The sequence below is a fragment of the Sorex fumeus genome, unplaced genomic scaffold (genome assembly GCF_029834395.1).
Source record: "Sorex fumeus unplaced genomic scaffold, SorFum_2.1 ptg000045l, whole genome shotgun sequence".
Taxonomy (NCBI): Eukaryota; Metazoa; Chordata; class Mammalia; order Eulipotyphla; family Soricidae; genus Sorex; species Sorex fumeus.
Genome location: NW_026606102.1, coordinates 8,189,787 through 8,216,651, shown reverse-complemented (window position 1 = coordinate 8,216,651; position 26,865 = coordinate 8,189,787). Strand labels below are relative to the sequence as shown.

Genomic DNA, 26,865 nt, shown 5'->3' with positions numbered 1-26,865 from the left:
GTATGACATGGTCTCTGTCCTTGGGGTGTGAGTGTGGGCAGGGGTGGGCTGAGGTAGGGGGAGTCATGGCCAGGCTGATATACCAAAGTTTCCAGAAAGCAAGATAGAGCTCCAGGAAATGAAAGAAAATAATAGCATTCTTTTATGATAAGAAGGGAGATTCCTCAGTACCTCTTGCCTTCCCCATTCAAACACACTCTTGCCTAAAATAGTATAACATGTAAAAGACCACAATTCTGAACAACCTTATTCTTTCAGATCCTTAAATCACCCTGGGTTACTGAAACCTTTAGATCTGGACAATCCTGCGTAAGAAGCAAGGGTAACCTTAGGTGGCCATATATACTTATGTATGGCACTTATACCATCATAATAAATTCTCCCCTTTTTGTGTGTATTACCCAGAAATAAGGAGAAAAATTAATTTAACTTGAACTGGATTCCAGCTTTCACTCTTACAACTGTTGATTTCTCCTTTAATCCATAAGTTTCGTAGATGAATTGACCCTTTCGTCAGCATACTGTCTAGTTCTGAAGTCCTGGTGTCATTTCTTATGCAGAGGTCTGCTTTGTCTGATATTCATAGAACCACTTCCAGTTTTTGTTGTCAATATTCCTAGGCATATCTCCTCCTGTCCTTCTACTCCTTAACTTGTCTTGTAACTTTATAGATAACATATTCTTGTAGAAAGCCTTATTTAGATTTTATTTATTTATTATTATATAAGGGAGGGTTACAGGGGAGAGTAAGCTGTCACTGTCTGTCCTCCCATTGTTCATCAGTTTGCTCGAGTGGCCCCAGTAACGGCTCTATTTTTGAGACTTGTTGTTACTGTGTTTGGCATATTGAATACATCATGGGTAGCTTGCCAGGCTTTGCTGTGTGGACTATATACTCTTGGTAGCTTGCTGGGCACTACAAGAGGGGCAGAGGAATAGAACCTGGCTTGGCTGGGCTGGCTGCATGCAAGGCAAATGCCCTACCGCTGTGCTATCGCTCCAGCCCAGGGAGGGTAAAGAGGATGGTTATAGGGGAAGTGTTGTCGGGGGTTATAGGGGTAGGTTTGTAGGGGAGGGCTATACAGTAACAAGTCTCACAATGGAGACGTTACTGGTGCCCGCTCGAGCAAATTGATGAACAATGGGATGACAGTGCTACAGTGCATTATTATTCTGGTGGCTGATGATTTCTGCTCTTACATTGGGGTTTGGGGACATTTTGCTGTTTGCTTTATTTGTCCCACTTAATTTTTTCTTACCCTGCTTTCTTTCACATTGCTAAATATTTTTGATCTATGGTATCTCTAAAACAGTTTCCCCATCTTTTTTTTCTGGTTCATCTTGGGATTTATAATATGTATCTTGAACTGTTATGGTTTATCTTGGCATAATTTATAAGTACATAACAAATACTAGGCTTTTACATCTCCCCGTCACTTCTTCTGTTTTTGTTCTGTTTTATTTATACAGATGTTATAAACCACACAGCACTTTCTTTAATTTTTCTTTGGGAAGAAACTCCCAAGCATTGCTCAGAATTCCTAGAGGCTACTTTCAGCGATCCTTGGCCAACCAATCTGGGTGGTTCAATGCTGGAGTCTTGAGAAACAGCTTCTCAGAACCTTTGGTGCCAACGGGCCATCATGGCTGGGGTTTGAACTTGGGTCCTGACTGCTGAGCTATTTTTTCTGTCACCTCCAATTTATTTTTTAAAGATAAAGATTTAAAATAATTTTTCTTTTAAATAAATTGAAGAATGACAATCTAGGTTATAAATACTTACTCATGTACTTAATACTGACTCATCAATCTTCGATCTAGGTTCACATATTCTTTTACCATCATTTTCTTTCTTTCTGAAGCATTTCCTTGAACATTTTTTACAATGCAGATTTCATGAAAATAAATTCTCTCCAATTTTCTTGATCTACAAAGGGGTTATCTTCTTATTAATTATTCACAGATAGTTTTGCTGAATATAGAATCTTTCCATTTTCTTCTGGGCTACATTGTTTCTATACCACAGTGATGAACCTTGTTTCTTTGTAATTTATCTTTTTCCTCTGACTTTTAAGACTTTCATAGTTTACATTTGTGTGTGTGTGTGTGTGTGTGTGTGTGTGTGTGTGTGTGTGTGTTTGATTTTTGGGCCATGCCCAGTAGTCCGCATGGATTACTCCTGCTCTGTGCTCAGGCATCACTCCTGGCGGTGCTTTGGAGAGCATAGGTCGTGCCAGCGATTGAACTGGTGTCGACTTCATGCAAGGAAAGTGCTTTACCTCCTATGCTAGCTCTCTGGTCCTCTACTTTTTATTTTTAATCTAATTTTTTTAAATCTGTCTTGTTCATGTTTTTTGTGCTCTGATCTTATTGAATTTGGACCCCTGGTTACATAGCTGTTAATCAAAATTAGAGAAAGAATTTAACCATTGATTCTTCAGATTTGGGGTGGGGGTGGAGGAGATAGGCCACACCCAGTGGGTTGGAGGGGCTACTCGTAGTTCTGTGCTGGGGCCATTCACAGTGGTGCTTAGGGGTAACTTATATTGGTGCTAAGGGACCATTTGGTGCAAAGAACAAACCATTCTTCACTGCATTCAACTTTTATACTGTGCCTCCTGCTCTCTTCAGATAATTTTCTTCCAATATTGGAAGTTCTGTTGCTGGTTTCTGGATTCTGTTGTCTTCCTCAAAGAATTGCCTAGCTCCCTTCACTGGGAGACTGTTGTGCTTCAGGTTGAGTTTGTTCCTTGAGCAGCTTCTCTTTAGACCCTAAATGCAGGCTCAGTGTAGACTTTGACCCCCCCCCCCAAAAAAAAGTGGTTGCACTTCAAGGCTGTCTGTCTTTTGAGGTCACTGTTGAATACCCTGAGTGATGAGTGAGGACTCTCCATGGTGACTTGAGTAACGCAAATGACTCTGCAGCAGTGTGTCAGGGTTCCCAAGCATCTTAGTGTTCCACAGAGATTTCATCTTACCCTTGTGTAGATTTATGGGGTTCCCTTCTCTTTCAGTGTCTGTACTGCCATAGCTTCTAGCAACCTCAGTTTCCCTGAAATCTGATCACTGTCTCCCTAGCATTATGAAATGGCTGTGTTTGTTTTCTTTGGCACTCCTCCTTCTGCTTTGGGGTCTAGACTGTTCTCCCTGGCAGAAGGCCAGAGTGATCTTTCACTTCACCTCATTTGTTTCTTTCTCTCTGTGATCACAATCCTGTGCTGCCTGTGGCTCAGGGTCAGATTCAGATATAACAATTTCCAACCTCCCCGGCCTTTTTAGTTATGAAAGTCAGTGGGACTTTCACAACTAAATCCAGTAGGTTACTCTATTATGGTTAGCAGTGGAAGCTCCGATTATTCTCACTTCAGGGGTTCAGTCTTTTTTTTTAATTTATTTTGAATATCGATCCCTCCACCAGTGACCATTTCCCACCACCACGGATCCCAGTATCCCTCCCACCCCCCATCCCTCCCATCCCACCCTGCCTCTGTGGCAGGGCATTCCCTTTTGTTCTCTCTCTCCTATTGGGTCTTGTGGTTTGTAAAAGAGTTAAGCTTGATTTTCAGGGAGAAACGTTGGATGATTTACTTTCCATTGATCACTTTATATATAAGAGATGTCCGCGTAAGCAGCCGCGCGGTTTGGAGTAAAAGTCCTGGTTCCCGCATGCCCGAGCTATGCTTGTAGAGGCTCATGGTCACCGGGGTTCCATCTGGAGAAGGCAGGATGCAGCACCTACGCCATCTGGGTCTTCCCGGTGATCTCGGCTCTATTTGGGACCTGGAGCATACTCTGGGAGCTGTGGAGCCTCCCAGCGGCCTTTCTTCTCTCTCAGGGGTTCAGTCTTGACATGGCATTCAACTGCATCAAACACTTTTTAATTCTTCACCATGAATTGACCATCTTCTCCTGAAATAAAATACTATGGTAAAATACATTCAGAGATGAATGGGTAAAATATCTTGAATGTTCTTCAATTTACGTTTTTTTCTGACAGTTTTATATTAAGTTTGGTCATGTTTTGTTTAGAATTTATTTTAGAGGAACTCCCATGTTTGTACTCAGGATCTTATCTCCAATAGTTGGCCAACTGGTCCTACCCAGTGCCTTGAGTGGGTGATGGTCTGGTACAACAGTGCTGGATGCCATGAGGACTACACCCAACACTGGGTGGGGGATCCACAAGATGCTATGGATAGGACCAGCATCCCATGTGTCCCAGTCCCTGTGCTGTCTTCCCAGCCCTATTTGAATATTATGTCCACACTGATATCTTTGGTTGTCATTCTACCTTTGGGTGGTTTTGTATCTCAGTCACCTAATTTTATTTAAAAAGCAAAAGACAGAACAAAACACTTGGTAAGAATTCTTCCTTCATGAATAAATTCCTTTGAAGAGCTTTACCTTGAGTATTTGATAGAAGGCTCTAGTACAACCATGTGGTCTTAAAATTTTAACTAAAGGATGATTCATAATTACTGAATCAATTTCTCTTTTGGCAATAAATTTCTTAAGTTTTCCTATGATTTTAGAGTTTCTTTTGTTATACTTTCCTAGTATTTGTCCATTTCTTCTAGATTTTCAAATTTACAATCATAATTTTGTTAGGTTAATTTCTCTTTTAATAATTATCTATGCTAGTGATAGCTTCTGTTTCTATTTATAGTATATTTGGTGTTTTTTATTTGTCTTCTCATCTTTCTTCTTCCTTTTTACCAGTTTTTCTCTTTTATAAACCATGCTCTGACTCTGTTGATACAATGAATTTTATCTTGTTATTTGATGCCTTTTATCTTTTATCGCTCCCCTTTTTGATCTTTTAGATCATTTTTATTGTTTTGCATAATTTCCTAAGGCCATCTTAAGTTATTAATTTTCAGATGTCCTTCTTTTTCAATAAAAGCATTTAAAACTATAACTTTCTTTATAAAATAGAATTTGCTTGACTATTTTTCTTATATTATAAACATTCTCTCCCATCAAATTATATAGAATTTAGTTTTTATTTTTTAACTCTTGAATTCCTTATAGTAATTTTAATTGTTATCTTATTATTTTCCTATTCAGGTTTGTGAAGTTAAATAGATCCTTTGTGTTTTTCATGAAAAAAAAATGTAGATTTCTAGAAACTCTTGTTTCATGTATTCTTATACTATGGTCACTTCATAAAATGTAGTAAATATATATTAAGCTTATTGGCATTGTGAAACGCTACTTTGTCTTGCTGATTTTTGGCTTTGTATATGTTTGTATTGTTTATCTGTTTTTGTTTCTGTTGTTTTTTATATCTTGACTTTTTTCAAAAGAGCAGCTCTATCACACTTTCAAAATTTTGTACTGTTTGTAAAATAGAGCTGAAATTTAATTCCAGTATGGTTGTGTTTATCTTTTAGCCAGTTGTGAAATTCAGCCCATTCATATTTGCTGTATAGCTAAAATAATTGGTTTTGGCCCTTCAATATTTGTATTACTGCTTTATCTTTTGTCTCTTCTCTTTTGATTTTCATTGTGTTTTTATTACATTGAATTTTCTCTTTTTTTCTCTTTGTTTCATGTTATTTTGAGTTTTCTACTAAGTGTTTTGTATTTGTAAGTTATTTTCTCATACATACAGCAAACATTAAACTTATTTTCTTCCCAGACTTTCAGATGCATCCCATAGATTTTTCTTTGTTTGCTTTCCCCAGTTCCTGATTTAGATGTCTTGCTTAATATTTTCAGTTTTAGTCTGCTTCTATTTTTTCTCCTATAGTAGCATCCTTTCTGTAGTTAAAACACACACACACACACACAATTACAGGTTTCTGTTTGCATTACCATCATTAGGTTTAAATATGAATTCACATATATACACATATATGTGTACATACATGTATATATATTCAAATATATATTTGCAGATGTGTATGTACAAAGAAATACACACATGTGCTTATGGAGAAAGAGAATAAATATTAGTAATCACCGTCATTGTTTTTTTCTAGTCTTTGATGTCCCCTATGTTGAGATAGCTGCTCTGAATCTGTTGATTTTGGGGAAATGTTCTTTCTCAACTGCTGTCCTCAGAGAACATAGATGTAAAGTCTACTTTTTGAAACTGTGCATCTTGGAAATATTTTTCTTTTTCCCTAACAGCTGAATAATATTTTGTCTGGGTATAGGATGTCTAGGTTTTGAGCATACTTGGATCATTTTTCTTAATAGCCTGTATGTACATTGTTCCACTGTCTTCTACATTCCAGAGTTGTAGATGAGAATTCCTTAGCTAGTCTGAATCTCCTGTCTTTGTAAGTAACTTATTCTTTTTTGTCTGGAAATTTGTATGATTTCACGTTTATACTTGAAATCCAAGTATTTCCTGGATTTGCCTCCTGGACTTAATGAGGCTTTTAATTTGTAGTCTTAAATCTTGCTTCAGTTCAGTGTAATACTAATTTTTTTTTAAAATCTAGTACTATATTCATTTAATTGCAACTGCTTCTTCATCTCCCCCCACCCCTTCTTTCTCCTTGTTTTATTTTACAAAAAAATAAAAATTCACTTCTGGAATTTCTGTTATTTTCATGCTAATCTGCTGACTTTTCTTTCTAACTTTTAAACCCCCCCATTATTATTATCATTATTCTGAGTAATAAAGCAATTCATCCATTGGCTTGCCAATTCATGAATTTGATTTTCAACAGTGCCAATGATTTTTAGGGGTCTTTTGCATAAATGTTGAAATTTAAAAAATTGTAATGAATGGTTTTCTTTTAGATGACTCATTTCCATTGTGTTGCTGGCTCTTGTAGATAGTCTGTGTACTTTTCTCTCAGTGGAATTTATTCCCCACTGTGAAGTGTGGTTTCTGCTTTTCCCTCCTCTTTGATTTTTGTTGTTTCTCCTAGTGCTTTGTAAAGTCTCCCCAGCTTTCACACACCTGAAATCTCTCAGCTCCGCCCTGCCCTGTGGCCCTGTGTCCTTACCCAGAACAGCACTTACCTTTGTGGTGGCTCATCTTTGAAGCACCTCAGGCCTACAGGTGCAGCCCCTGTCTTTCACTGGCCCCTGTCTTCTAGTCTGATAAGAATGAACTCAGCACTCTGCCCTTTGGGGCTGGAAGGTCACCTTATCTGAAGATGAATCATTGTCTGGGCTAGTGCTAATTGCCCAAGAGAGCACCTCAAGGATTGAAAAAACCATAGAAACCTCAGGGCACTCCCCTTCTTCTGTTCCTGGTGCCTTTCCTTGACTTCCCCCCAAGATAAGTCCTGTGCTTACTCTCCTGGGTATTTGTGGGGAGTATGCACAAATTTGGCTTCATATGCACACTCTAAGTGTTGCCAGTCCTTCCATACTACCCCAGACTTGATTTAAAGAGACTAGGAAACTAAGTGTGAAATGACCTTGAAGGGGGAGGGTGGTGTTGCCACTAGCATTTGCTGCTGTAAAACTTAATGCCTCTTGGCCTTAGTCATCTTCACTCCAACCATTCTCTTTGGGCTGTTATTTTGATTTCCTGTGAGGGCTTAGCTATTTCTCTCCTTTCCCTTATTGGGACAGTAACATCTATTGGCAGTCGCTTAGCTCTGCAGTGAAGAGTTGTTTAGCTGTTGGTCTATTACAGGCCACAACTAATGCTCCATAATTTAGTGCAGTAATCACTGATTTGACTCATCGATAGCTCATTTAGGCTTTGCTCTGGTATTCTGCTCCATGCTGGGCTTACTCAAGTGGGTCTTGGCTGTTGACAGACGTCAGATTTAGGCAGGTGTGACTAATTATTGTTCTGCTCCAACTATCTCTTCTCCTCCTGGGATCAATGGCTAGCCCAGGCCTGGTCTTCTGTTCATGTCAAAACAGCAACAAGAAGCAAGTAATGCTACCAAGACTTAGCCTTGAAAAGGTCAGGTAGTCACTTCTCATTGTTTTGGCCAAATTGTCACATGACAGAATCCAAAGTCTAGAGGTAGGAAAAGATACCGTACCAACATTGTAGGGTGAGTGCTACAAGTTTCAGGGTATAAAATGTAGCCGTGTGGACTGTGTGGAATTTTACTGGGACCATGAGGTCCATTAAATGTCTCCCACTACAGTGCACTGATCCAAGTTATATTATGAATTCAGAACCATGAGTTTAGCTTCGACATAGTAGGAAAACTTTCAGAGAAGATGAGATTGGAACTAGACTGTGGAGATGCCCTGGAGTTTATGAGGCAGACAAGGATATGTGAAAGAAGCAAGAAACGATGAAGGGACCAAAGAAATAGTGAAAGGTTATGGTGCTTGCCATGTGTGCAGTCATTCCCAGTTAGATCCAAGCACTGCATGTGGTATCTCAAGTATCACCAGGGGAAACACCAGAGCACAGAGCCAGGAATAGCCCTGAGCACCACCATGTGTGCTTCCCCCAAAACACATACACACACACATAGTCACATATACACAAGGGCTGGGGAGATGTATAGAAGCTACGGTACTTGCCTTGCACACTTGGGTTTGTTTCCTGACTTGGGTTTGTTCCCTGGTACCCCATAATTTCCTCTGAGCCCTGCAAGGAGTGATCACCGAGCATAGTGCCTGGAGTAATCCTTGAACACTGCCTGGTGTGGCCAAAACCCAACCACACACACATACACACACACACACACACACACACACACACACATACACAGACACACATCATTGAAGATACAAAAAAAAGCAGTGGGGAGGCACTTAATGTATGAATAAGGGAAGTATTAAATAATTAAGGTATTAAAGAATTGTTCCATGTAGTTACATCTTTAGAAACTACCTCACACACTGGCTTCAGTGCTATCACATTATTCTTTCCACGGAACTCTCCGAGTGCCTGGGAAGTCAGAACTGCAGGCATTGTGCCAGGAAGAATTAGTCTAGTGTTCACTCTTCAGAATGTTCCTCGCCCATGTCTACCTTCTCGGTACATACCCAACTGCATTATCTTGCCTAGAACAAGGTTACCGATTTTGGACATGTAGTAAGTTTTTCTGGGCTAGCCCCCCCTTCACCTGAGCCACTTTTGATAAAAATATGATCACTCACCTTTTTCTACCATCCAGTTAAAAATCTTAGTTTCTGTAAGAACAGATTATCAGGTCTTGAGCATTCTGCGGATTATCTTAGATTTAGCATAATACCAACATCATAGTTAATGAGGACTTATTCTTTATTGAGTGACTTGACCTGTGTGAATGATTGAATGAGATTTATACCTAGATCTTTGACTTGATCAGACAGATTATCTTTAAAATGACACTCTTTTAAAGTGAGCCCACATTTTAATATGAGAATATTTTTAAAAATGAGCAAGTTCTGTTTATGTGAGATTGATAAGCCAGGTTTATTCATTCCACTCAGATAGTCTCATTCTGGTTTGACAAGTGAATGTGGATTGGGAACTGGTGACTCAGAGATGAACCAGATTCATTTTGCCCTGAAGGAGTTGCTGGTTTAATGAGAGAAGTGGAGAAGTGAAAGGGCAGGAACAATTGCTATAATACTGAGATGGGAGTTTGTTGAGCTCAGTGGCTTGGAAAGAAGTTCTGCCTTGTAACCTTGCAAGCATCTGATCATGAGTTTGATCCTCAGTGCTCTATGTACCAATTTCTGTCCTGGCAGCTCTGGGGCCTATGATCCCTGGTATTGCAAAAGATATCTAACCACACCGCAGCCAGATATTATATGCACCACAAAGAGGGGTGAGATACCCTAGCCAGTTATCATGTCCAGAAAGTACAACTTCTGATGAACATGTGTGCATGCAGGCACCACAACTAAAGATTACAGCCAAGTGTGCAAGAACCATGATATGATTGTGACCCCTTGGTGAGTGTCACAACCAAGCGTATATATAACCTCCCATTCACCACAACAACCACATCACCGACAATTGAAGGTCAGGGAGAGGGACAATAAAATAACAGGTGTCTATGCAGATTGTGTTTGTAGAAAAACCTTTGGATTTGGTTGCAAAGGATCCATTTGAGTTGAGTGATGAAGTTGGAACTGGGGGATAGAGTGAATGAGTTCTACACTGAGCACAGGGAAACAAAAGGAAGTGAGAAAATTAGGTACCTCAGACAGTTTGATACTGCAGAATGGCAAAAACAAGGGTAGGATTCCAGGGTAGATATCTCGGTCATATCCTGGGGAGCTTGAGACCCTGCTAAGGAGGAGACTGTTTTTCCTAAAAGCAGTGAGGATCAATAGGTGGGATTTGGAGTTGAGATCATCAGTTTCTTGTGTAAACTTTCTGTGGATACAGTGAGGAATAGATCAGTAGGCAGATTGGACAATAGGGAAGATGCAAAACAAAGCAGCTAATGATCCCCTTTGGTTAGGGTATTACAAAGAGATAATACATGCCCTGAAGCTCAGCAGCCCCCCTCACCCAGAATGGGTTGGAGTTCCCTGGGGCGAGGGGCTGGGAAGAATCTTCCAAATATAGAGTAGGAGTTAGGGCAAAGGTACAGATGTGTGCAAGAATACTTTTATTTTTTTTTCTTCCTTCTTCCCAGAGAACTGCAGATCATTCTTGTTAGAGAGTAGGTGAATCGATGAAAAGTGAAGCATGAGAGTAAGCTGCTTCTAGTACTCAGCATACCCCTTCTAGCACCCAAATTGGCTTCCTGTTAAGCAGGACTTTAGAGGGGAATTACTGTGCCTATATAAGGAATGATTTTTTTCCCATCACATTTTTATTTCAGAGAATTGTGATCACATACAAAGCAGAATCCTGCAAAAAATACCCACTGACCCACCACTCAGCCCCAAATCCACCTGCCCCTGGCCCATTGTACCTGTTCAGTTAGCCTTCTCTGTTACTACTCTGCCATAAATCCCAGATTCAATTTCATTGTATAAGTTGGTATTTTTGTATTTCAAATGATAGGGAAATTTTTTGAAAACTACAACAACCAATGTATTGTAAAAATACAGTTTTGTAAAAATACAACAACTGAAGTTGAATAATTATCTGGGCCATCATACAACGCTTCCTCTTTGTCGTAAGTTCTCATCTAAATCAGCACCAGGAGGATTACTCCATAGCGTAGAGGCCAGCCGGGCATTCTAGGGGAAAGCGCAGCTCATATAGAGAAGGGAGCACCAAATAAAGGGTGTTTGGAGGATCCTCCCAGGAGGGGAGATGCATGTTGAAAGTAGACTATGAACTGAACATGTTTGCCACTCAATGTCTCTTTTGCAGACCACAACACCCAAAAGGAGAGAGAGAACACAAGGGAATGCCCTGCCACAGAGGCAGGGTGGGATGGGGGGGATGTAGGTGGGAGGGATATTATCCATGGTGGTGGAAAATGGGCACTGGTGGAGGGATGGGTATTTGATCATTGTATAATCGAAACCCAAGCACAAAATATTGTAAATCTACAACTGTACCTCATGGTGTTTCACTAATAAAAATTTTAAAAAAATTCTCATCTAAAAATATCAAGTAAATATATATGTAAATAAAAATATTTGAACACTGTTCAGGATTTCAATGGAGGGTTGACCCTTGTGAAAGTGAAAGTAGATACTTCTGAACCAAGGATAGAGCTTGAGTGGTACACTTCGTGCCTTTACAGTATGTGGCCTTGGGTTTTATTTCTGGTTCTGTGTTCCCCCCACTGCACAGCCCCCTGCACTGCTCAGGTGTGGCTTACATGGCCTCTGAGCACAGATGGGACACCTCCCAGTACCACAGTGCTAATACCAAGAAGGGAAAAAGAAAAGGAACATTCTCCCAGTCGTTCGTAGTTATAAATGATAACTTTTGATCTAAATGGGAATGCATAATTACATACTTTGGTTTACTACATAGTGCATGCTACTAAAACTCTCTGGAAAGATATTTGACAAAATATGAAAGAAACCAAGATTAAATTATTGCCTTTCTATATCTTCCCCATTTTTTTAGGTCTCTCTGTTCCCTGGTGTGCAAATGGACGTACTCAGCAGAGAAGGGCTGGGATGACAGTTTCTGGAAGATGATTGGGCTGGAAGACTTAGTTGCCGATAACTACAGAAAAATAGGTATTTTTTAAAAATCTGGAAAATAATTTTATGTATGTGTATTTGAGGATGTTGGTTTTATGGGGGTAAAACTTATTTGAACTTACTGAAACATAGAAATGCAACGCTTTCCCCCAAGAACTAGGTAAATTACGGTGCGTAGGCGGTAACTGTGAACTCATGTTGGGGCTTAAAGGAAATGAGAGAGGTTCCAGGCTATAACAATCCATAGTGAAATATAGTGTCTCGCACATCATTGGCAATAAAAGAAGATTTGGCCTGGAGCAGCTGGGAAGAGCATAATCAAGGGATGGATTGTTTCTTGTCAGTACTAGGAAGACGTTTTGTGAAGTAGGTTCAGGGAACCAAAGAAGGCTCCGAACAGGGAAAAAAAAGAAAAAGATAATTGAGAAGAGAAAAGCAGGAAGGAGACAAACTGAACATGAGTCAATGGTTCCTGAATGAGGCCTGTGACTCCCAGTTTTGTGAGACACTGACTGAAGTGGAAAGGCGTAAAGAATTAAATTACAGGCATGAGCAGAGTCCATATACTAGATATGTATATTTTATATACTATATATGTGCAAGAAAATTTAGATGAAAGTTACATAAACAATTTAGTTTGTGTTGATGACATAATAGTTTACAATATTCTTAACATCAGGGACTTATATCTCCATATGTTCTATGGAGTTGAACTTTCCTGCCACCAGAGTCATGATGCTGTTCTACCACCAAAGGATTCCTCTGCTCCTGCTCATCTCACCTTACCTTTCCTTCTGATAACCACTATAGTTTCCAGTGAGTCTAAGAATTAGTTTTGTTTGCTTTTGCAACAAAAAGTTTGTTTGTTTTAGCTGTTCTTGTTCTGCATATGAGTGAAACCACCTGGTAGCTATCCTTCATTTCCATCCTTTTTATTATATAATTTTTGGTATCAGCTCAAGTTCCATCCATTTGTCCTCAAGACATCTATTTTTTTTTTTGGTTGTTGTTGTTGCTTGGCCACACCTGGCAGTGCTCATGGCATCCTCCTGGCTTTGTGCTAAGGCATCATTCCCTGGAGGACTGAAGGGACCATATAGTATTGTCATTGAACCCAGGTCGGCCTCATGTAAGGCTGGCATACTACCCACTGTACTGTATCTCCAGCCCCAAGGCATCTTTTACTAACAGTAGTGTAGTGGTCCACATCTTTTTTCAGTCTTTCAAATGTCAATTGTTATCTAGATCATGTTTTGACTATGAGAGCATGCATTTTGATGTTTCATATTTTATTTCCCATGTTTATTTCCCAGAAATATGCCTGTTTCCTATACTTAGTACTTATAATTCACATGATCTATCATCAGATAAACAATTACACCTGATTATAAATTCTTCTGAATTATTTATTGTGCTGGCTAAGGTGATATATAATAAAATTTGAAGCTACAGAGGATTAAACAAGATAGAAGGTTGTTTCCATTTGGGGAACATGAAAGTGGGGCCTCTGGGCAGCTCTGCCATTCTCGTAAAACGGCATCCAACATTGGGTCCAAATGAATCTGAGTCTCTTTGGTTCTTAGTCAGTGAGTATAAGAATTCAGTGAGTCTTTCTGAGTCTCATTGGTTCTCGGCCAGTGAGTGCAAGAATTCAGAGGACCAAAGGAATTCATCTATATTTTTAGAAAGAAGTTTAACAACAGACAGATGGACTTTGTCATTTCTGATCACTTCCCATTGACTACTCCTTGTTTGTAAGATACTCCTGCAAAGTAATATAATCATTGGCTTAGACATGGCTAGAAAATGTGGTCATTGACTTGGACAACCATGTGTTCTCCAAATGACCAGATGAAATACAAAAATTTTTCCATCAGATATTTTAATGTTAGTATCTGCTCCAGCTCCTCACCATCCCTGTTCACAGATTCACATTTCAGGTTATTTCAGTTCTGGTGGAGTTCACTGTCTTCATGACTGCTCTATTTAAGATCAAGAATAAAAGGGTAGGGACCTGAAAGAACAAAGTGGCATCCACCTACTGCTGTGATGGTTGTCTAGGACAGTGGTTTTAATAGCAGCTCTATGGACCACTGTCACAGGTTACTGTTGTATGAGAACCAAACCAGTGTGTAAATAGGTGCTGATCTGCAGGTATATAAAGGTTGAAAACCACTGCTCTGGGGTCTATTTGGCTGTGAAAAAATAAACCTGAGGGAACCAGTAAGCTCAACATAGTAAGCAGAAAGAGCCCTTCAGAAATTTCTGAAATTTCAGTTAAGAACCAGCTAAGTTACAAGCAGAACCAACATAGGCTATGTCAGTGTTGAAAGTTTCTCAGTGGACGAGCCTAAAAGGAGCCAAAGATTTTACTGGAATACACATTTCAGTTATTTAATTTATTTTATTTAATTCTTTTTTCATATGCCCATCAACTTCCCCCCCCCCACACACACACTTTAATTGTTCCTTCTTCTGCATTCCCATAGTATGTTGAAGGTAGCTTTACTATAATGCATATTTTTAATTCTAATGTAGGAGTACTGATTTTTATTCAGTCATTGATTATTCATATTAAATTGGGCATGAACTCCACGTTACTGTTTTAAAAATTTTTTTAAAGTTTTTAATTGAATATCCATGAGATAGACCATTACAAAACTGTTCATAATTGGATTTCAGTCATACAGTGATCCAGCACCTATCCCTCCACCAGTGTACATTTCCCACCACCAATGTCCCTTGTTTCCCTACCACCATCCCCCAACACCCTTCCCCTCCACCCCCAACTTCCCTCTATGCTCGGCACTTTCCATCCTGTTCTCTCTCTCCTTTTCCTTTTGGGCATTATGGTTTGCAATACATGTACCAAGAAGTCATGATACTTGTTCAGGGCATTCAGTATCTTTATCAGAACAGTATGGCTAGAGTAGTTTTTCAGTTGGGTGACCGCTTTGAGGTATAGATGCGGCTGCCTAACCTTCCAAAGTACAGGGAATTGGGGGGAGATAGCCCATCCTGACCCTGACTGAGAAAGGCTGGAGATTTCAGTCACAAAACCCGCATACCTATTTGATCATTGTATAATTGAAACCCAAGCACAAAAATTTGTAAGTCTACAACTGTACCTCATGGTGTCTCACTAATAAAAATTTTTTAAAAAATGCATACCTGAGTTTTCAGCAGATTATATCTTGGTGTGGTCCATCCTGAGGCAGTGGAGTTGGGCCAGCAATTTTGGATTTTGGAAGCAAGTGGCTGTTGACGGGGAGGGCTCTGCTTGGGTGGATACCAGCCTAACCCGCCCCCCTCCAATTTACTCCAGTCTGTTTAGCCATGTGCGGGTCCGAGCTTAATTGTTTTTGATCTCTTTTAAGATTTATTTATGGATCTCTGGAATAAGGCAAAAAAAAAAAAATGAGCTTGTATAGCTGCACCTGAGGTGGTTTGTGGGCATGGCTCCCACATTCCTAACTATTGGCTATTTAATATTTTGGTAAACTTGGCCCCAAGTTCTTGGGGTCTGGCCAAAGGCACAGCAGCAATTTTGGGCTATCAGGAAATCTGGAGGCACCATCAGGCTGCTGATGCACTCACCCCACAGGTACAGGTTGACCTGCTGGTGGCACCATACCCTCTTATAATGCATATTGATTGCTTGTTTATATATCTCAGTCTCACACCTCAGGATTTTTACTTCTTTGCCTTTGTTTTCCTGGTCAGTACAGGGCATAGCACATTTAATAGCAAAATTACAGTTAGATTAGTGCGTATATACATTAATGATGGGCATGGTTAGGCAACGCTCTTTGCTTTAACATTTATTTTATTATATTTACTGACTTTAGTGGTCTTTTAAAACTCGGGTCATTCTTCAACCATGATCCTCTGAATATTTTAACATTTTTGTATGCTTCTTTATCCTCGTACAAGACCTATGTTTAATTAGTAGATTAGCTCTGCTAATAGAGCAATATCTACAGGAAATATTCATTAAAAGTCCATAATGTTAATCTAGCAGAAAATTTCCAGGGTAACTATATTAGATTTTGCCTGTTAAGTTAATGGATTTTTAATGGATGTCCTAAGGAGACATATCATTAACCAGAATATTGCCATACGTGATTGAAAACTTACCCATTCATCAAAATTAATTGCGCTGTGTTGCCTCTGATTTTCATTTCTGGTGCTTGAATATATACTTTCAGTCTGGACCCAAAGTGGAAGATATTAAAGAGGTTTTTAACTCTCAGTTTTGACTGTCAGAAAAGCTTGTCTAAAAGCTACGGGCAGACATCCTTTGGTAATTCTTGGAACTCTGAAAGCTGAATCTCGGAAGCCTCCCTACGAAGTGTTAACATTTTCAGAAGACTCAGTGCCCATCAAGATGTGGGCAATACAGTGCAAAACCTTTTAGCAGATTTGAGCAGAGTATCTTGGATTTGAGCATTAATACAATTACCATAATTTGCTCCATGTGGAGCTTTTAGCCAAGTCTTCACCAGCCTTCCTGGGCTCAGGCAGTAAATAAATGCTTTCCCCGAAAACTGAACACCTCAGCAACTGATGTGCTTGTGGAGGGATATTTTTTGAAATAAATTATTTATGAAGTGTGAATTAAGGATCAAATGCAATATTTACATAGTGCATTTCAAGGGCAGGAGAGGAAATTCACAGTGTTTTGAGTAACTACATGCAAGACTTCAAAGCTGTTACTACCTAATATCTAATCCTCTTTCAATGATGTATTTGGATCATTTATTTGGGGAACATTAAAGTAAGAAAATACAGTTTTGTGAATCAATGTATTAAACTTATTTTTAATTGAAATAATAATCATTTATATTATGTTCATAATTGATGGGGAAAAAATAACTGAAGCCAGTGCTGTTGTTGTTGTTGTTGTGGTGGTGGTGGTGGTGGTGGTGGTGGTGGTGGTGGTGTGGTGTGTGTGTATGTTTGTGTGTGTTATCTCCATAGGCTGATAAAATGATCTGTGTCAATAAGTCTTGACCTTCAGTTCCATGTGATTCAATCACGGATTACTTGTTTAATCCTAAACATCTACCAAAGAAAGAGAGAGAGGGGGGAGAGAGAGAGAGAGAGAGAAAGAAGAAATCAGCAGGAAGAAGGGACATTGAAAGATAAGCAGCATCACACCTGTCCTAATCTATTATCCAGGCTCTCTTCCCAGTTGCCATTTAACTTCCTGAAAAAAAAAGGGCTTCATTGTATTATTGGCAGGGGCCAGTTGATGAAGACTCACGGGTACAACACAGCTGAATTATAGAGTGATTATTTGCATTCCAGACAGAGTCTTGTTGTATGAAAGGGGTCAGTGTTTAAGCTGATAGATCATTTGTTACTGGGAGTCAGGGAACCAGGCAGAGGAAAAACTCAAAGCCCGAGTAGAAGGAATTACTAACTGTTAAGTGAGAGGGAGAAACATAGATAAAGCATATGTGAAGGAAGGCAGTTGTTTCAGGAGAGGGAGGGTGCATTTTCACTGGTATTCTCTCTCTCCTTAAGACTGTAGTTTATGCAGCATCAGACTCTGTGGACATTATTCTCTGGCATCTAGTAGATTCTGATGCAGTATTTGTTGAATGAGCAAATAAACATACTAATAGTGAATTTCATCAGGGATGCTTGCTTTTTAAATTTTTTCACTTAATTTATACTGGGATATCATCATAAATCATAAATCTTTTTATGAGCCCGGCAAGCTACCGAGAGTATTCGATATGCCAGACACAGTAACAACCAAGTCTCCAATGGAGACGTTACTGGGCCCGCTCGAGCAAATCGACGATCAACGGGAGGGCCTTTACCTTTACCTTTTATGATATCTCATTATCCCATTCCTACTCTGGACAAACTTGCAGGCTATCGAATATAGCCTACCCACAGGGCAGAGTCTGGCAAACTCCCCGTGGCGCACCAAATATGCCAAATACCAGTAACAATGATGGGTCTCATTCTCCTAAAAAGCCTTGAATATAATCTCAGGGCTAGGATGAAAGAGACGTTACTGGGGCCTGCTCGAGGCAATCGACGATTAACAGGATGATGAATGAATGAATGAATGAATGAATTTATACTGGAACGCTTCACGAATTTGCATGTCATCCTTGCGCAGGGGCCATGCTAATCTTCTCTGTATAATTCCAATTTTAGTATATGTGCTGCCGAAGAGCGATAGCACAGCGGTAGGGCGTTTGCCTTGCATGCAGCCAACATGGCCGACCCGAGTTCGATTCCTCTGCCCCTCTCGGAGAGCCCGGCAAGCTACTGAGAGTATCTCGCTCGCACGGCAGAGCCTGGCAGGCTACCCATGATGTGTTCGTATGCCAAACACAGTAACAACAAAGTCTCCAATGGAGACGTTACTGGGCCCGCTCGAGCAAATCGATGAACAACGGGAGGACTGTGACCATGACCTATCAATTTATACTGGACTCAAATTGTCTTCAATTAAATGATACCACTGAGTGGCAGGGAGACAATGATTCCATTTCGTAAACATTGGGTTCACACTGTTTTCATCACTTACATATTTACCTCTTTAGAATGACTTGGGCACGGGCGTGATAGTACAGCAGGTAGGATGCTTGCCTTACATGTGGCCCACCTCAGTTTGATCCCCTTCACCACATATCGTCCTCCAAGTTCTACCAGAGTGATAGGGTCAAGAGTAAGCCCTGAGCACTTTTGGGTGTAGCCTCAAAACAAAAAGTAAGCAAACAAAAAACTAAAACAAAAACAAACAAGACACAAAAAAAACAAGAAAAACAGGGCCTGGCCTGAATCCTAGCTACCATCAGCCTCATTCTTAGAGCCAAGTTGGCAGAGGTTTTCCTGCAGCAGGAATTAGTAGAGAGTCCCTTACAGAACAACAAAGCAAAAATAAAAGCTAACTTAGGAATATCACTTTACTGTAGAGTAAAATAAATGCTGCATTTACCAAGGCTGTACTTGAGATAATTTGGTCTCATACTTAGGCTTCGAACAATGAGAATTTTGACTTCTTGTTAACTGGCAAGCATGTTAACTGGTGCTCTGAGGACACTCCCACACTGTTCCACTCTAACTTCTAACCATTTGAGAATAACTAACAGAACTGCCCAAAGCATTAGTGGCTTGGGGTAGTCTCGATTTAAAACTTGAGAAAATGGGGTCCTACCTCTTTTGTGAACCTCCATGCCATTGATCTAATTGAAGCCAAAGAGATTAAACTTTGCAGCATTGCCTTTGGCACTTGATCTGCTTTTGGATTTGCCTGATTCACACACTCCCAAAGCCTGCTGGCCTCCAGATGTTCAAAAGGAGAGGTACATGTCAAACCTGCCTGACTCTACTTCGAGGCTGTGGTTCCACTTCATGGTTCACATGGCCTCATAGGTTTTTGGATTTATCTAAGTCTCATGCAGTTGTTGTTGTTTGGGTTTTTGTTTTTTGTTTTTTTATTTTTTTTCCATTTTTATTGAATCACGGTGAGATAGACCCTTACAAAGCTGTTCATGATTGTATTTCAGAAGGGCTGGAGCGTTAGCACAATGGTAGGGTGTTTGCCTTGCACGCAGCCAACATGGCCAACCCAAGTTCGATTCCTCCGCCCCTCTCGGAGAGCCCAGCAAGCTACTGAGAGTATCTCACCCGCACCACAGAGCCTGGCAAGCTCCCCGTGACGTATTCGATATGCCAAACACAGTAACAACAAAGTCTCCAATGGAGACGTTACTGGGCCCGCTCGAGCAAATCGGTGATCAACGGGAGGGCCTTTTTACTTTTTTTTTACTTTTACTTTACTAAGTCTCATGCATCAACCAAGCAGTTTCTCTTCTGGTTGATGGAATATGTAAGACTAGAAGCAGGTGATGGCTTTATTTATAATGGTTCTCTATCCTGAGGTAACAAGAGGAATTATACTCAAGAAAACATGCCAAAGGGGTTTCCATCAGCAATGTGTGTCCTGAGCGATTGCTGTGAGTTTGGATCCAACAATGTTGTTTACAGCTGAGAAGTTGTTGTTGTTTGGGTTTTTGTTTTTTGTTTTTTTTTTTTCATTTTTATTGAATCACGGTGAGATAGACCCTTACAAAGCTGTTCATGATTGTATTTCAGGATTTCCAACACTCATCCCTCCACCAGTATACATTTACCAACACCAGTGTCCCCAGGTTCCCTCCCATCACCCTCCACTGCCTGCCTCTTTGGAAGGAACTTTTGATTCTCTCTCTCTCTCTCTCTCTCTCTCTCTCTCTCTCTCTCTCCTTTAGGGCATTGTGGTTTGCAATATTGATACTGAAAGCTTATCAAGAATATCCCTTTACCAACTTACACTTAACCCTCAGATTTTGTCTACCATGATCATTCCCAGCTTTTATGGTCATACCGGTCTCTTCTCTACCTTACCTACCCACACACTTGTGATTAGTTCCACCATTGACCAGTCCTCCTTTTATTTGCCTTGGTTTTGGAGCCACATATTATAGTGCCTAGGGCTTACTCCTGACTCTGTGCTCAGGGTCACTCCTGGAGGGACTCAAGGGACATTATATGGTGCCAGGGATCCAACTCGGGTTGGCCAAGTGCAAGGCAAGAACACTACCCGCTGTACGATCACTCCAGCCCCCATAGTTGTGAGTTTCAGGATATTTTTTTTGAGGTTATGAAAACCCATTAGAACTGAATGTGTGCACAATGATTCATTTGATATATTCCTTAGACTGTGAGACTCAGTTTTTCATTTATACCTCTCTGAACTGCTCCATTTTGGATACAAGGTGGAGATGCTTTTTTTCATCAGTTATTTCTAAGTTCTGTGGTTTGATGAAGTCTTTGACCACAGACCTCACTAGCATTTTTTATTCTCTGTGGAACTGGGACATAATAATATATTCCAGGTACTAAGGAAGGCCATATCTCAAGATGCCTTATTGATTACTTTTATTTTTCTTTTCACTCTGACCTTTGCTATCACTCTTTCCTCTTAGTGTATGTCTTAATCTCGACCAACTGACAAGAAATGGTCTTTCTAGTACTTGAGGAAGAACGTATGCTCTGATATTTTACTGCCTTATTTTACCCTTTAAACTTGAATCTCTGGAGAAAGATCCTGGGGTTTCCAAATCACTTAATGATTCATCAAGCCATTCTTGAAGAACCTCTTTCATGCCAGATGCTGTCTAAAGTACTGGAGCTACAGAAAGTAATTCATCATGGATCATAGCTTTGAGGAGCTCACATCTGTGGTGTAAGATTGAGGATAAGTGAATAAACCAATAATCTTAGTGATTTTCATGTTTTTTTTCTATCTCTAGAGATGTCCAAAATACTGCTATGAAGTAGAGCAGGAAGTGCTAACAGTTGGTGTGGCTGTCAAATAAATCTTCTCATGAAGACTTTGAGATGTGTCTGAAAAATATGAGTGATAGTTCATCAGATGACAAGCGGGGAATGACTTCTGAAGCATAAGAATTAGTGCTGACTAGTCATGGAGACAGAAAAAAGTTCGCTGTCTCTTAGTTCTTAGGTGGAGCTGGAGCATAAGGAACGTGAGTTGGGATGGAAGAGAGGTCTGGGGTTTAATTTCTTATGGGACTTATATTTCTTAGATATAACCAAGCTTAAGGGGCCTGAGTTGGGATAAAAGAGAAGATTGGGGTATAATTTCTCACAGACTTTAATACTTTCTTAAAAAATGGACCATTGTTAAGAAACTCAACAGATTCAGATCCATTCCTCCCAATAAATGGTACCAATATAATTGGTACCCCCGAAAATGAGGCCAATATGCAGTTCTCATCCTGCTATTGAAGAATCCATAACTACTGGAACTGAGAGGGATTATCGGAAAATTTGCTCTAATGCTCTTATTTTATAGATGAAAACCCAAGATTCAGAGTAGTTTCTTAGTGCCACAGTATTTTAGTGATAAAGCTGAAACCAGAAACCAGGTCTTCTGACCCCCAGGCTTATGGCTGTTTCACCATTCCCTACCACCTTTGATGTTTTTCAATAAATATTGGTCATTTAGACAGTGGTTACTGTTACTGGAAAGGAACCAAGTACAGAAAAAAATGTTATTAACAAAATACTTATCTGTGTAGGAGAATTCACCCAGCTCATTGATTACTTTTTGGAGATATCTAAACTGAACTTTGTTCAAGTGGTCCAGGAGAGTTATATCCAGGAGTATCTCAGTAAAGTTCTGAAATTATTTCTATAGATAAAATACTTGGAGTGATAGCACAGCTGGTAGGGCATTTGCCTTGCATGTGGCCGACCTGACCCACCCAAGTTCGATTCCTCTGCCTCTCTCAGAGAGCCTGGCAAGCTACCAAGAGTATCTCACCTGCATGGCAAAGCCTGCCAAGCTACCCGTGACATATTTGATATGCCAAACACAGTGACAAGTTTCACAATGCTGACGTTACTGGGCCCGCTCGAGTAAATTGATGAACAATGGGAGGACAGTGCTACAGTGCTACAGATAAATTACTGTATTAAGTAATTTATTAACCATTGCTTTGCCATGCGGGCGAGATACTCTTGGTAGTTTGCTGGGCTCTCCAAGAGAAGCTTAGGAATCAAAGGTGGAGGAATCGAACTCGGGTCTGCCAGGTTGGCCACGTTCAAAGCAAGCGCCCAACCTGCTTTGCTATTGCTCCAGCCTTAACTGTTGCTGTGGTTCAGAGTTTGGTCACCTGTGTTAGGTAGGCCTGAGTTCACAATAGTTCTGTTAGTTAGGTCATACAAACTTTGCTACATGTATTGTTTGGTGATTTTTCCTGAGCTCAGTTGTTATAGTATAATATTGGTATAATCATTGCTATGTATTATGAGGATTGATATGTAACTACTCAATGAAATAATTGAGTAATTTCACTTACTAACACATCACATGTCTTTAGAAAATATTAATTCTTACTATCAAAAAATGCTTCTCCTCCTAAGCTTGCATTTTTCTTTGTATTAGAGATCACAGCTGTCAAAGCCACTACCTGTTTAATAATCCATGTAATTATTACCAATATCTCTGACTTTTGGGAATATCTTTATAAGTTCTACTATTGGGTACACACATCCTTTATTTCAAAGAAGAATATTGTAAAGCTAACCATATTTCTCTTCCAAATTATAATCACATCCTAGTATTATTTCATAAGATATTGAGTTAAAGGTTTTCCTGAAAATTTCAGTTTCACATCTCCATCTCCCTTTTTTTTTTTAGCATTTTCCCCCTAGAAAGAACAAAAGTGCACAAATACACAGTAAAGTAAAATACACAGGATACATTGGCAATAATTAGTTCATAAACTAAATAATTAATATTTCTCTAGTGCTTAACAACTTCTGAAGAGTATTTCCTTTCATGTACTGTTATGCTTGTTTTTCCACATCAATTTTTTTAAATAGACTTTATTCTAGGTTTCATTTAAAGAAACCGGAAGATATGAGCTTTGTCTTTGAAAAACCTGTACTAAAACCCCAGATTAACCATTCACTGGTTTTGTTGCCTTAGCAAGTCACCAAATCTCTCTGATTTGATTTCTTCAACTATCAAACAAGTATAAGAACACCTTCTTTGCATGTTTCTTTTGATAAGAGTGATGATGTATGTGAAGTGTCCTACTATCCTAATCCCTTAGTAAATAGTACCTGTATTAACTGATCGATGATTCACTACTGTATGAAATATCTTTGTGGTAAAAGGAGCTAGAAGTGGGCTCTTTTGTAAAAGATACTTAATCACTGTGAGATACAATTACAAGCTTTCGTGTTTGAGTTCCAATCATACAATGCTCAAACACCCATCCCGCCACCAGTGCACTTTCTCCACCACAAATTTCCCCCGTATATCCCCCTTTTCCAACCCTCCCTCTACCTCCATGGCAGGCAATTTCCCCTATACTCTCTCTACTTTTGGGCATTATGGTCTACAATACAGATACTAAGAGGTTATCACATTTGGTCCTTTATCTACTCTGCACACTTCTCCCATCCAGAACGATTCCTCTAACCATCACTGACTTAGTGATCCCTTCTTTATTTCAGCTGCCTTCTCCCCCAGCTCAAGCAGTGTGCTCTCTTAATGCTGAGTTCTGTGAATAACCAAAATCTGCTTTCAATAATTTTATTCAAAGGAAGAAAACCCAAGAAGGTTGGACTAATGGTGAATCCAGAAAGGGACCGTCGATGACTGAATAAAAGAAGAAACACTAAACTATTATCCTTTCCCTCTTAAAATCTCATTTATGAACTTAGTAGTTGACATTGCTACATGCTGGAGACAGTGTTGAAGAGAAACAAGTAGGGTTCTTGCCATCTTAATGTTTTTAGTCTATGGGAGAGAGCAAAATTTAGTTAACCACAAAACTACACAGAGGTAAATGCCATGATACCAAGAACTGGTAGAGGATTTCAAGAGTATCCAAGAGTATAATAAAGAAAGCAAGGTAATGTTTGGGGGGGGGGGATGTTTACAGTAAGTTCATATGCTTTCAGTCTGTGCAATGGGTGGGAGCCTTTTCAGGCAGAGGGAGAAGCATTTTTGATGGTTGGTAGGGATGAGTGTGGTTATGGACACTAGAGTGACTAGTACTGAGGATGTTGAAAGGGAACAGGATGTAAGAGGACCAAAGTAATTCTCAGAGACCAGAAAATCAGCCTCATTCAGACTAAATGCTGATTTAAAAAAATGAAACCCAGGAGAATATTTTGACCATCTCCTTGAGTTTTTTGTATATGTGCCCAGCTGGACATTTAAAACTAAGAATGTAATTTCAGGTGGGATTCAAGGCTCTGAGAATAGAGTTGAATTACTCTTCGGGGATAGCAAATGTGCATACATTACTCCAGTTTTCCAAAAATTTGGTCTGTAAAAAAGTCCCCATTGACCTATTTTCCACTGGTATCTTGGTCTTGATTATTGTGAAGAATTATGTTATCATTAGGAAGTAGTTCAGGTTTACTCTTTTTAAAAAAAAAAACACTTGTTTTTTATTGAGTCAGCATAAAATACACATTTACAAAGCTATTCACGGTTGGGTTTCAGTCATACAATTTTTCAACACCTAATCCTCCACCAGTGTCCATTTCCCACCAACTGTGATCCCCGCTTTGTCTTGCCACCCCTCATTCACGAACCTGCCTCTATGATAGACAGTTCTCTTTTTTTCTGTCTATGTCTGTCTGTCTGTCTCTGTCTCTGTTTCTCTCTCTCTCTCTCTCTCTCTCTCTCTCTCTCTCTCTCTTTCTCTTCCTCTCCTTTTGAGTATTATAGTTTTTAATACAGATAGAAGGGTTATCGTGTTTGTTCCTTTACATACTTTCAGCACACAGTTCTTTGCCCTGGTGGTCCCTTCTCTATCCCAGCTGCCTTTTCCCACATACTTCTAGTGGGCTTCTAACAGTAGACCAATCCTCCTTGCCCTTGCTTCTACTGTCCTTTGGTAGTAGTCTCATATTATGTTACTTTATATTCCACAAATAATGAGTGCAATCATTCTATGTCTGTCCCTCTCCTGACTCATTTCATTCAGCATGATACTCTCCGTGTCCATCCATTTATAAGTGAATTTCATTACTTCATTTATCCTAACTGCTGCATAGTATTCCATTGTGTAGATGTACCATAGTTTCTTTAACCAGTCATCTGTTCTTGGCATATGGGTTGTTTCCAGATTCTGGCTATTGTAAATAGTTCTTCCATGAACATAGAAGTGTAAATGACATTTCTGCTGTGTGCTTTTGGGCCTCCAGGGTATATTCCCAGAAGTGGTATTGTGGGGTCATATGGAATCTCAATTTCTAGCTTGTTGAGGAATGCCCATATTGTTCTCTGTTAAGTCTGGACCAGTCGGCATTTCCACCAGCAATGAAGAGAGTCTCTTTTTCCCCACATCCATGCCAGCAACCAGGTTTACTCTTAATAAGTCCTGCTAATCTAATCTTAGGTGTTGTCTTTTCTAGAAATTCTTTTCTCAATAACACTGTCTGGGGTGTGTATAAAACTCCAGCATAACCATATGCTTCCATCTAGTCTGTCTGTATTTGTGTCCCTAATAAGACTGTCTGTGTTGTAAGACTGTTGTCTGCATAATGTCACCACTGAGTGCATGTTTGGTGCATGGCTGGATAGGGAGTTTGGCATCCAACGTTAGAACCATCAGATTCCCCACAACAGCTCAACCACCCTACATGCTGCCCATTCAGTCCTCTGATTTCAGTCAAAGGCACCCCAGTTCTCCCATCAGGATCTAAAACTGAGAATCATTCTTGATGTTCCTTTTGGTCTTAAACCTGATGTGCGATCCCTTTCTACCTTCCTCAAAATGAACCTCAAATTATGTCATTCCCTCTCCACTGGTTCAAAGATCTTTTATTTCTTGGTGGAATAATAAACCTGTCTTTTAAGTTATTTTCTCAATAGGTTCTTTCTTTTGACAATCCACTTTCTACAGAGAAGCCAGAATATTATTTTTAAATGTTAATCAGCTCATGTTACACTGCTAATTAGATTATTCTACTCATTTTTGTTTGCAGTTGGAAACAAAACAAAGCAAAACAAAGCAAAAACTACATTCTTTGCTGTTTTCTGCGAAGTGCAACTTGATATCTCATTTTCTGACCTTCTTCTTTTCCCTCCCTCTCCCATTCTCTCTCCCTCCTCCTCCCTTTTCTCTCTTCCCTCTCCTGTTCCCTTTCCTTCTCTTTCCTTCTCTCTCTTTTCCTCTATCCTTGCTTACTATGACTTCTTTTCATTCACTCTCCAATATAACCATCTTGACATTCTTTCTGTTACTCAAACCTTTCCAGCGTATGGAGCCTTACGCATGAACTCTGCTCTCTGTCTGGCTT

The 26,865-nt window shown here is 39.7% G+C and overlaps 1 protein-coding gene and 1 non-coding gene across 5 annotated transcripts in view; one reads left to right on the top strand and one right to left on the bottom strand.

The window, feature by feature from the left end:
- FGGY (FGGY carbohydrate kinase domain containing) overlaps positions 1–26,865 on the top strand; it is a 475,385-nt gene that overhangs the window by 166,448 nt on the left and 282,072 nt on the right. For all 4 annotated transcript variants that reach the window (XM_056122278.1, XM_056122274.1, XM_056122275.1 and 1 more), the window contains one exon: positions 11,921–12,036. In XM_056122278.1, coding sequence (XP_055978253.1) covers positions 11,921–12,036 — 116 coding nt within the window. The remainder of the gene's footprint in view (positions 1–11,920; positions 12,037–26,865) is intronic.
- Positions 18,095–18,205, bottom strand: LOC130031153 (U6 spliceosomal RNA). Its single transcript, XR_008793616.1, has one exon. It is a non-coding gene; the product is annotated as a U6 spliceosomal RNA (small nuclear RNA).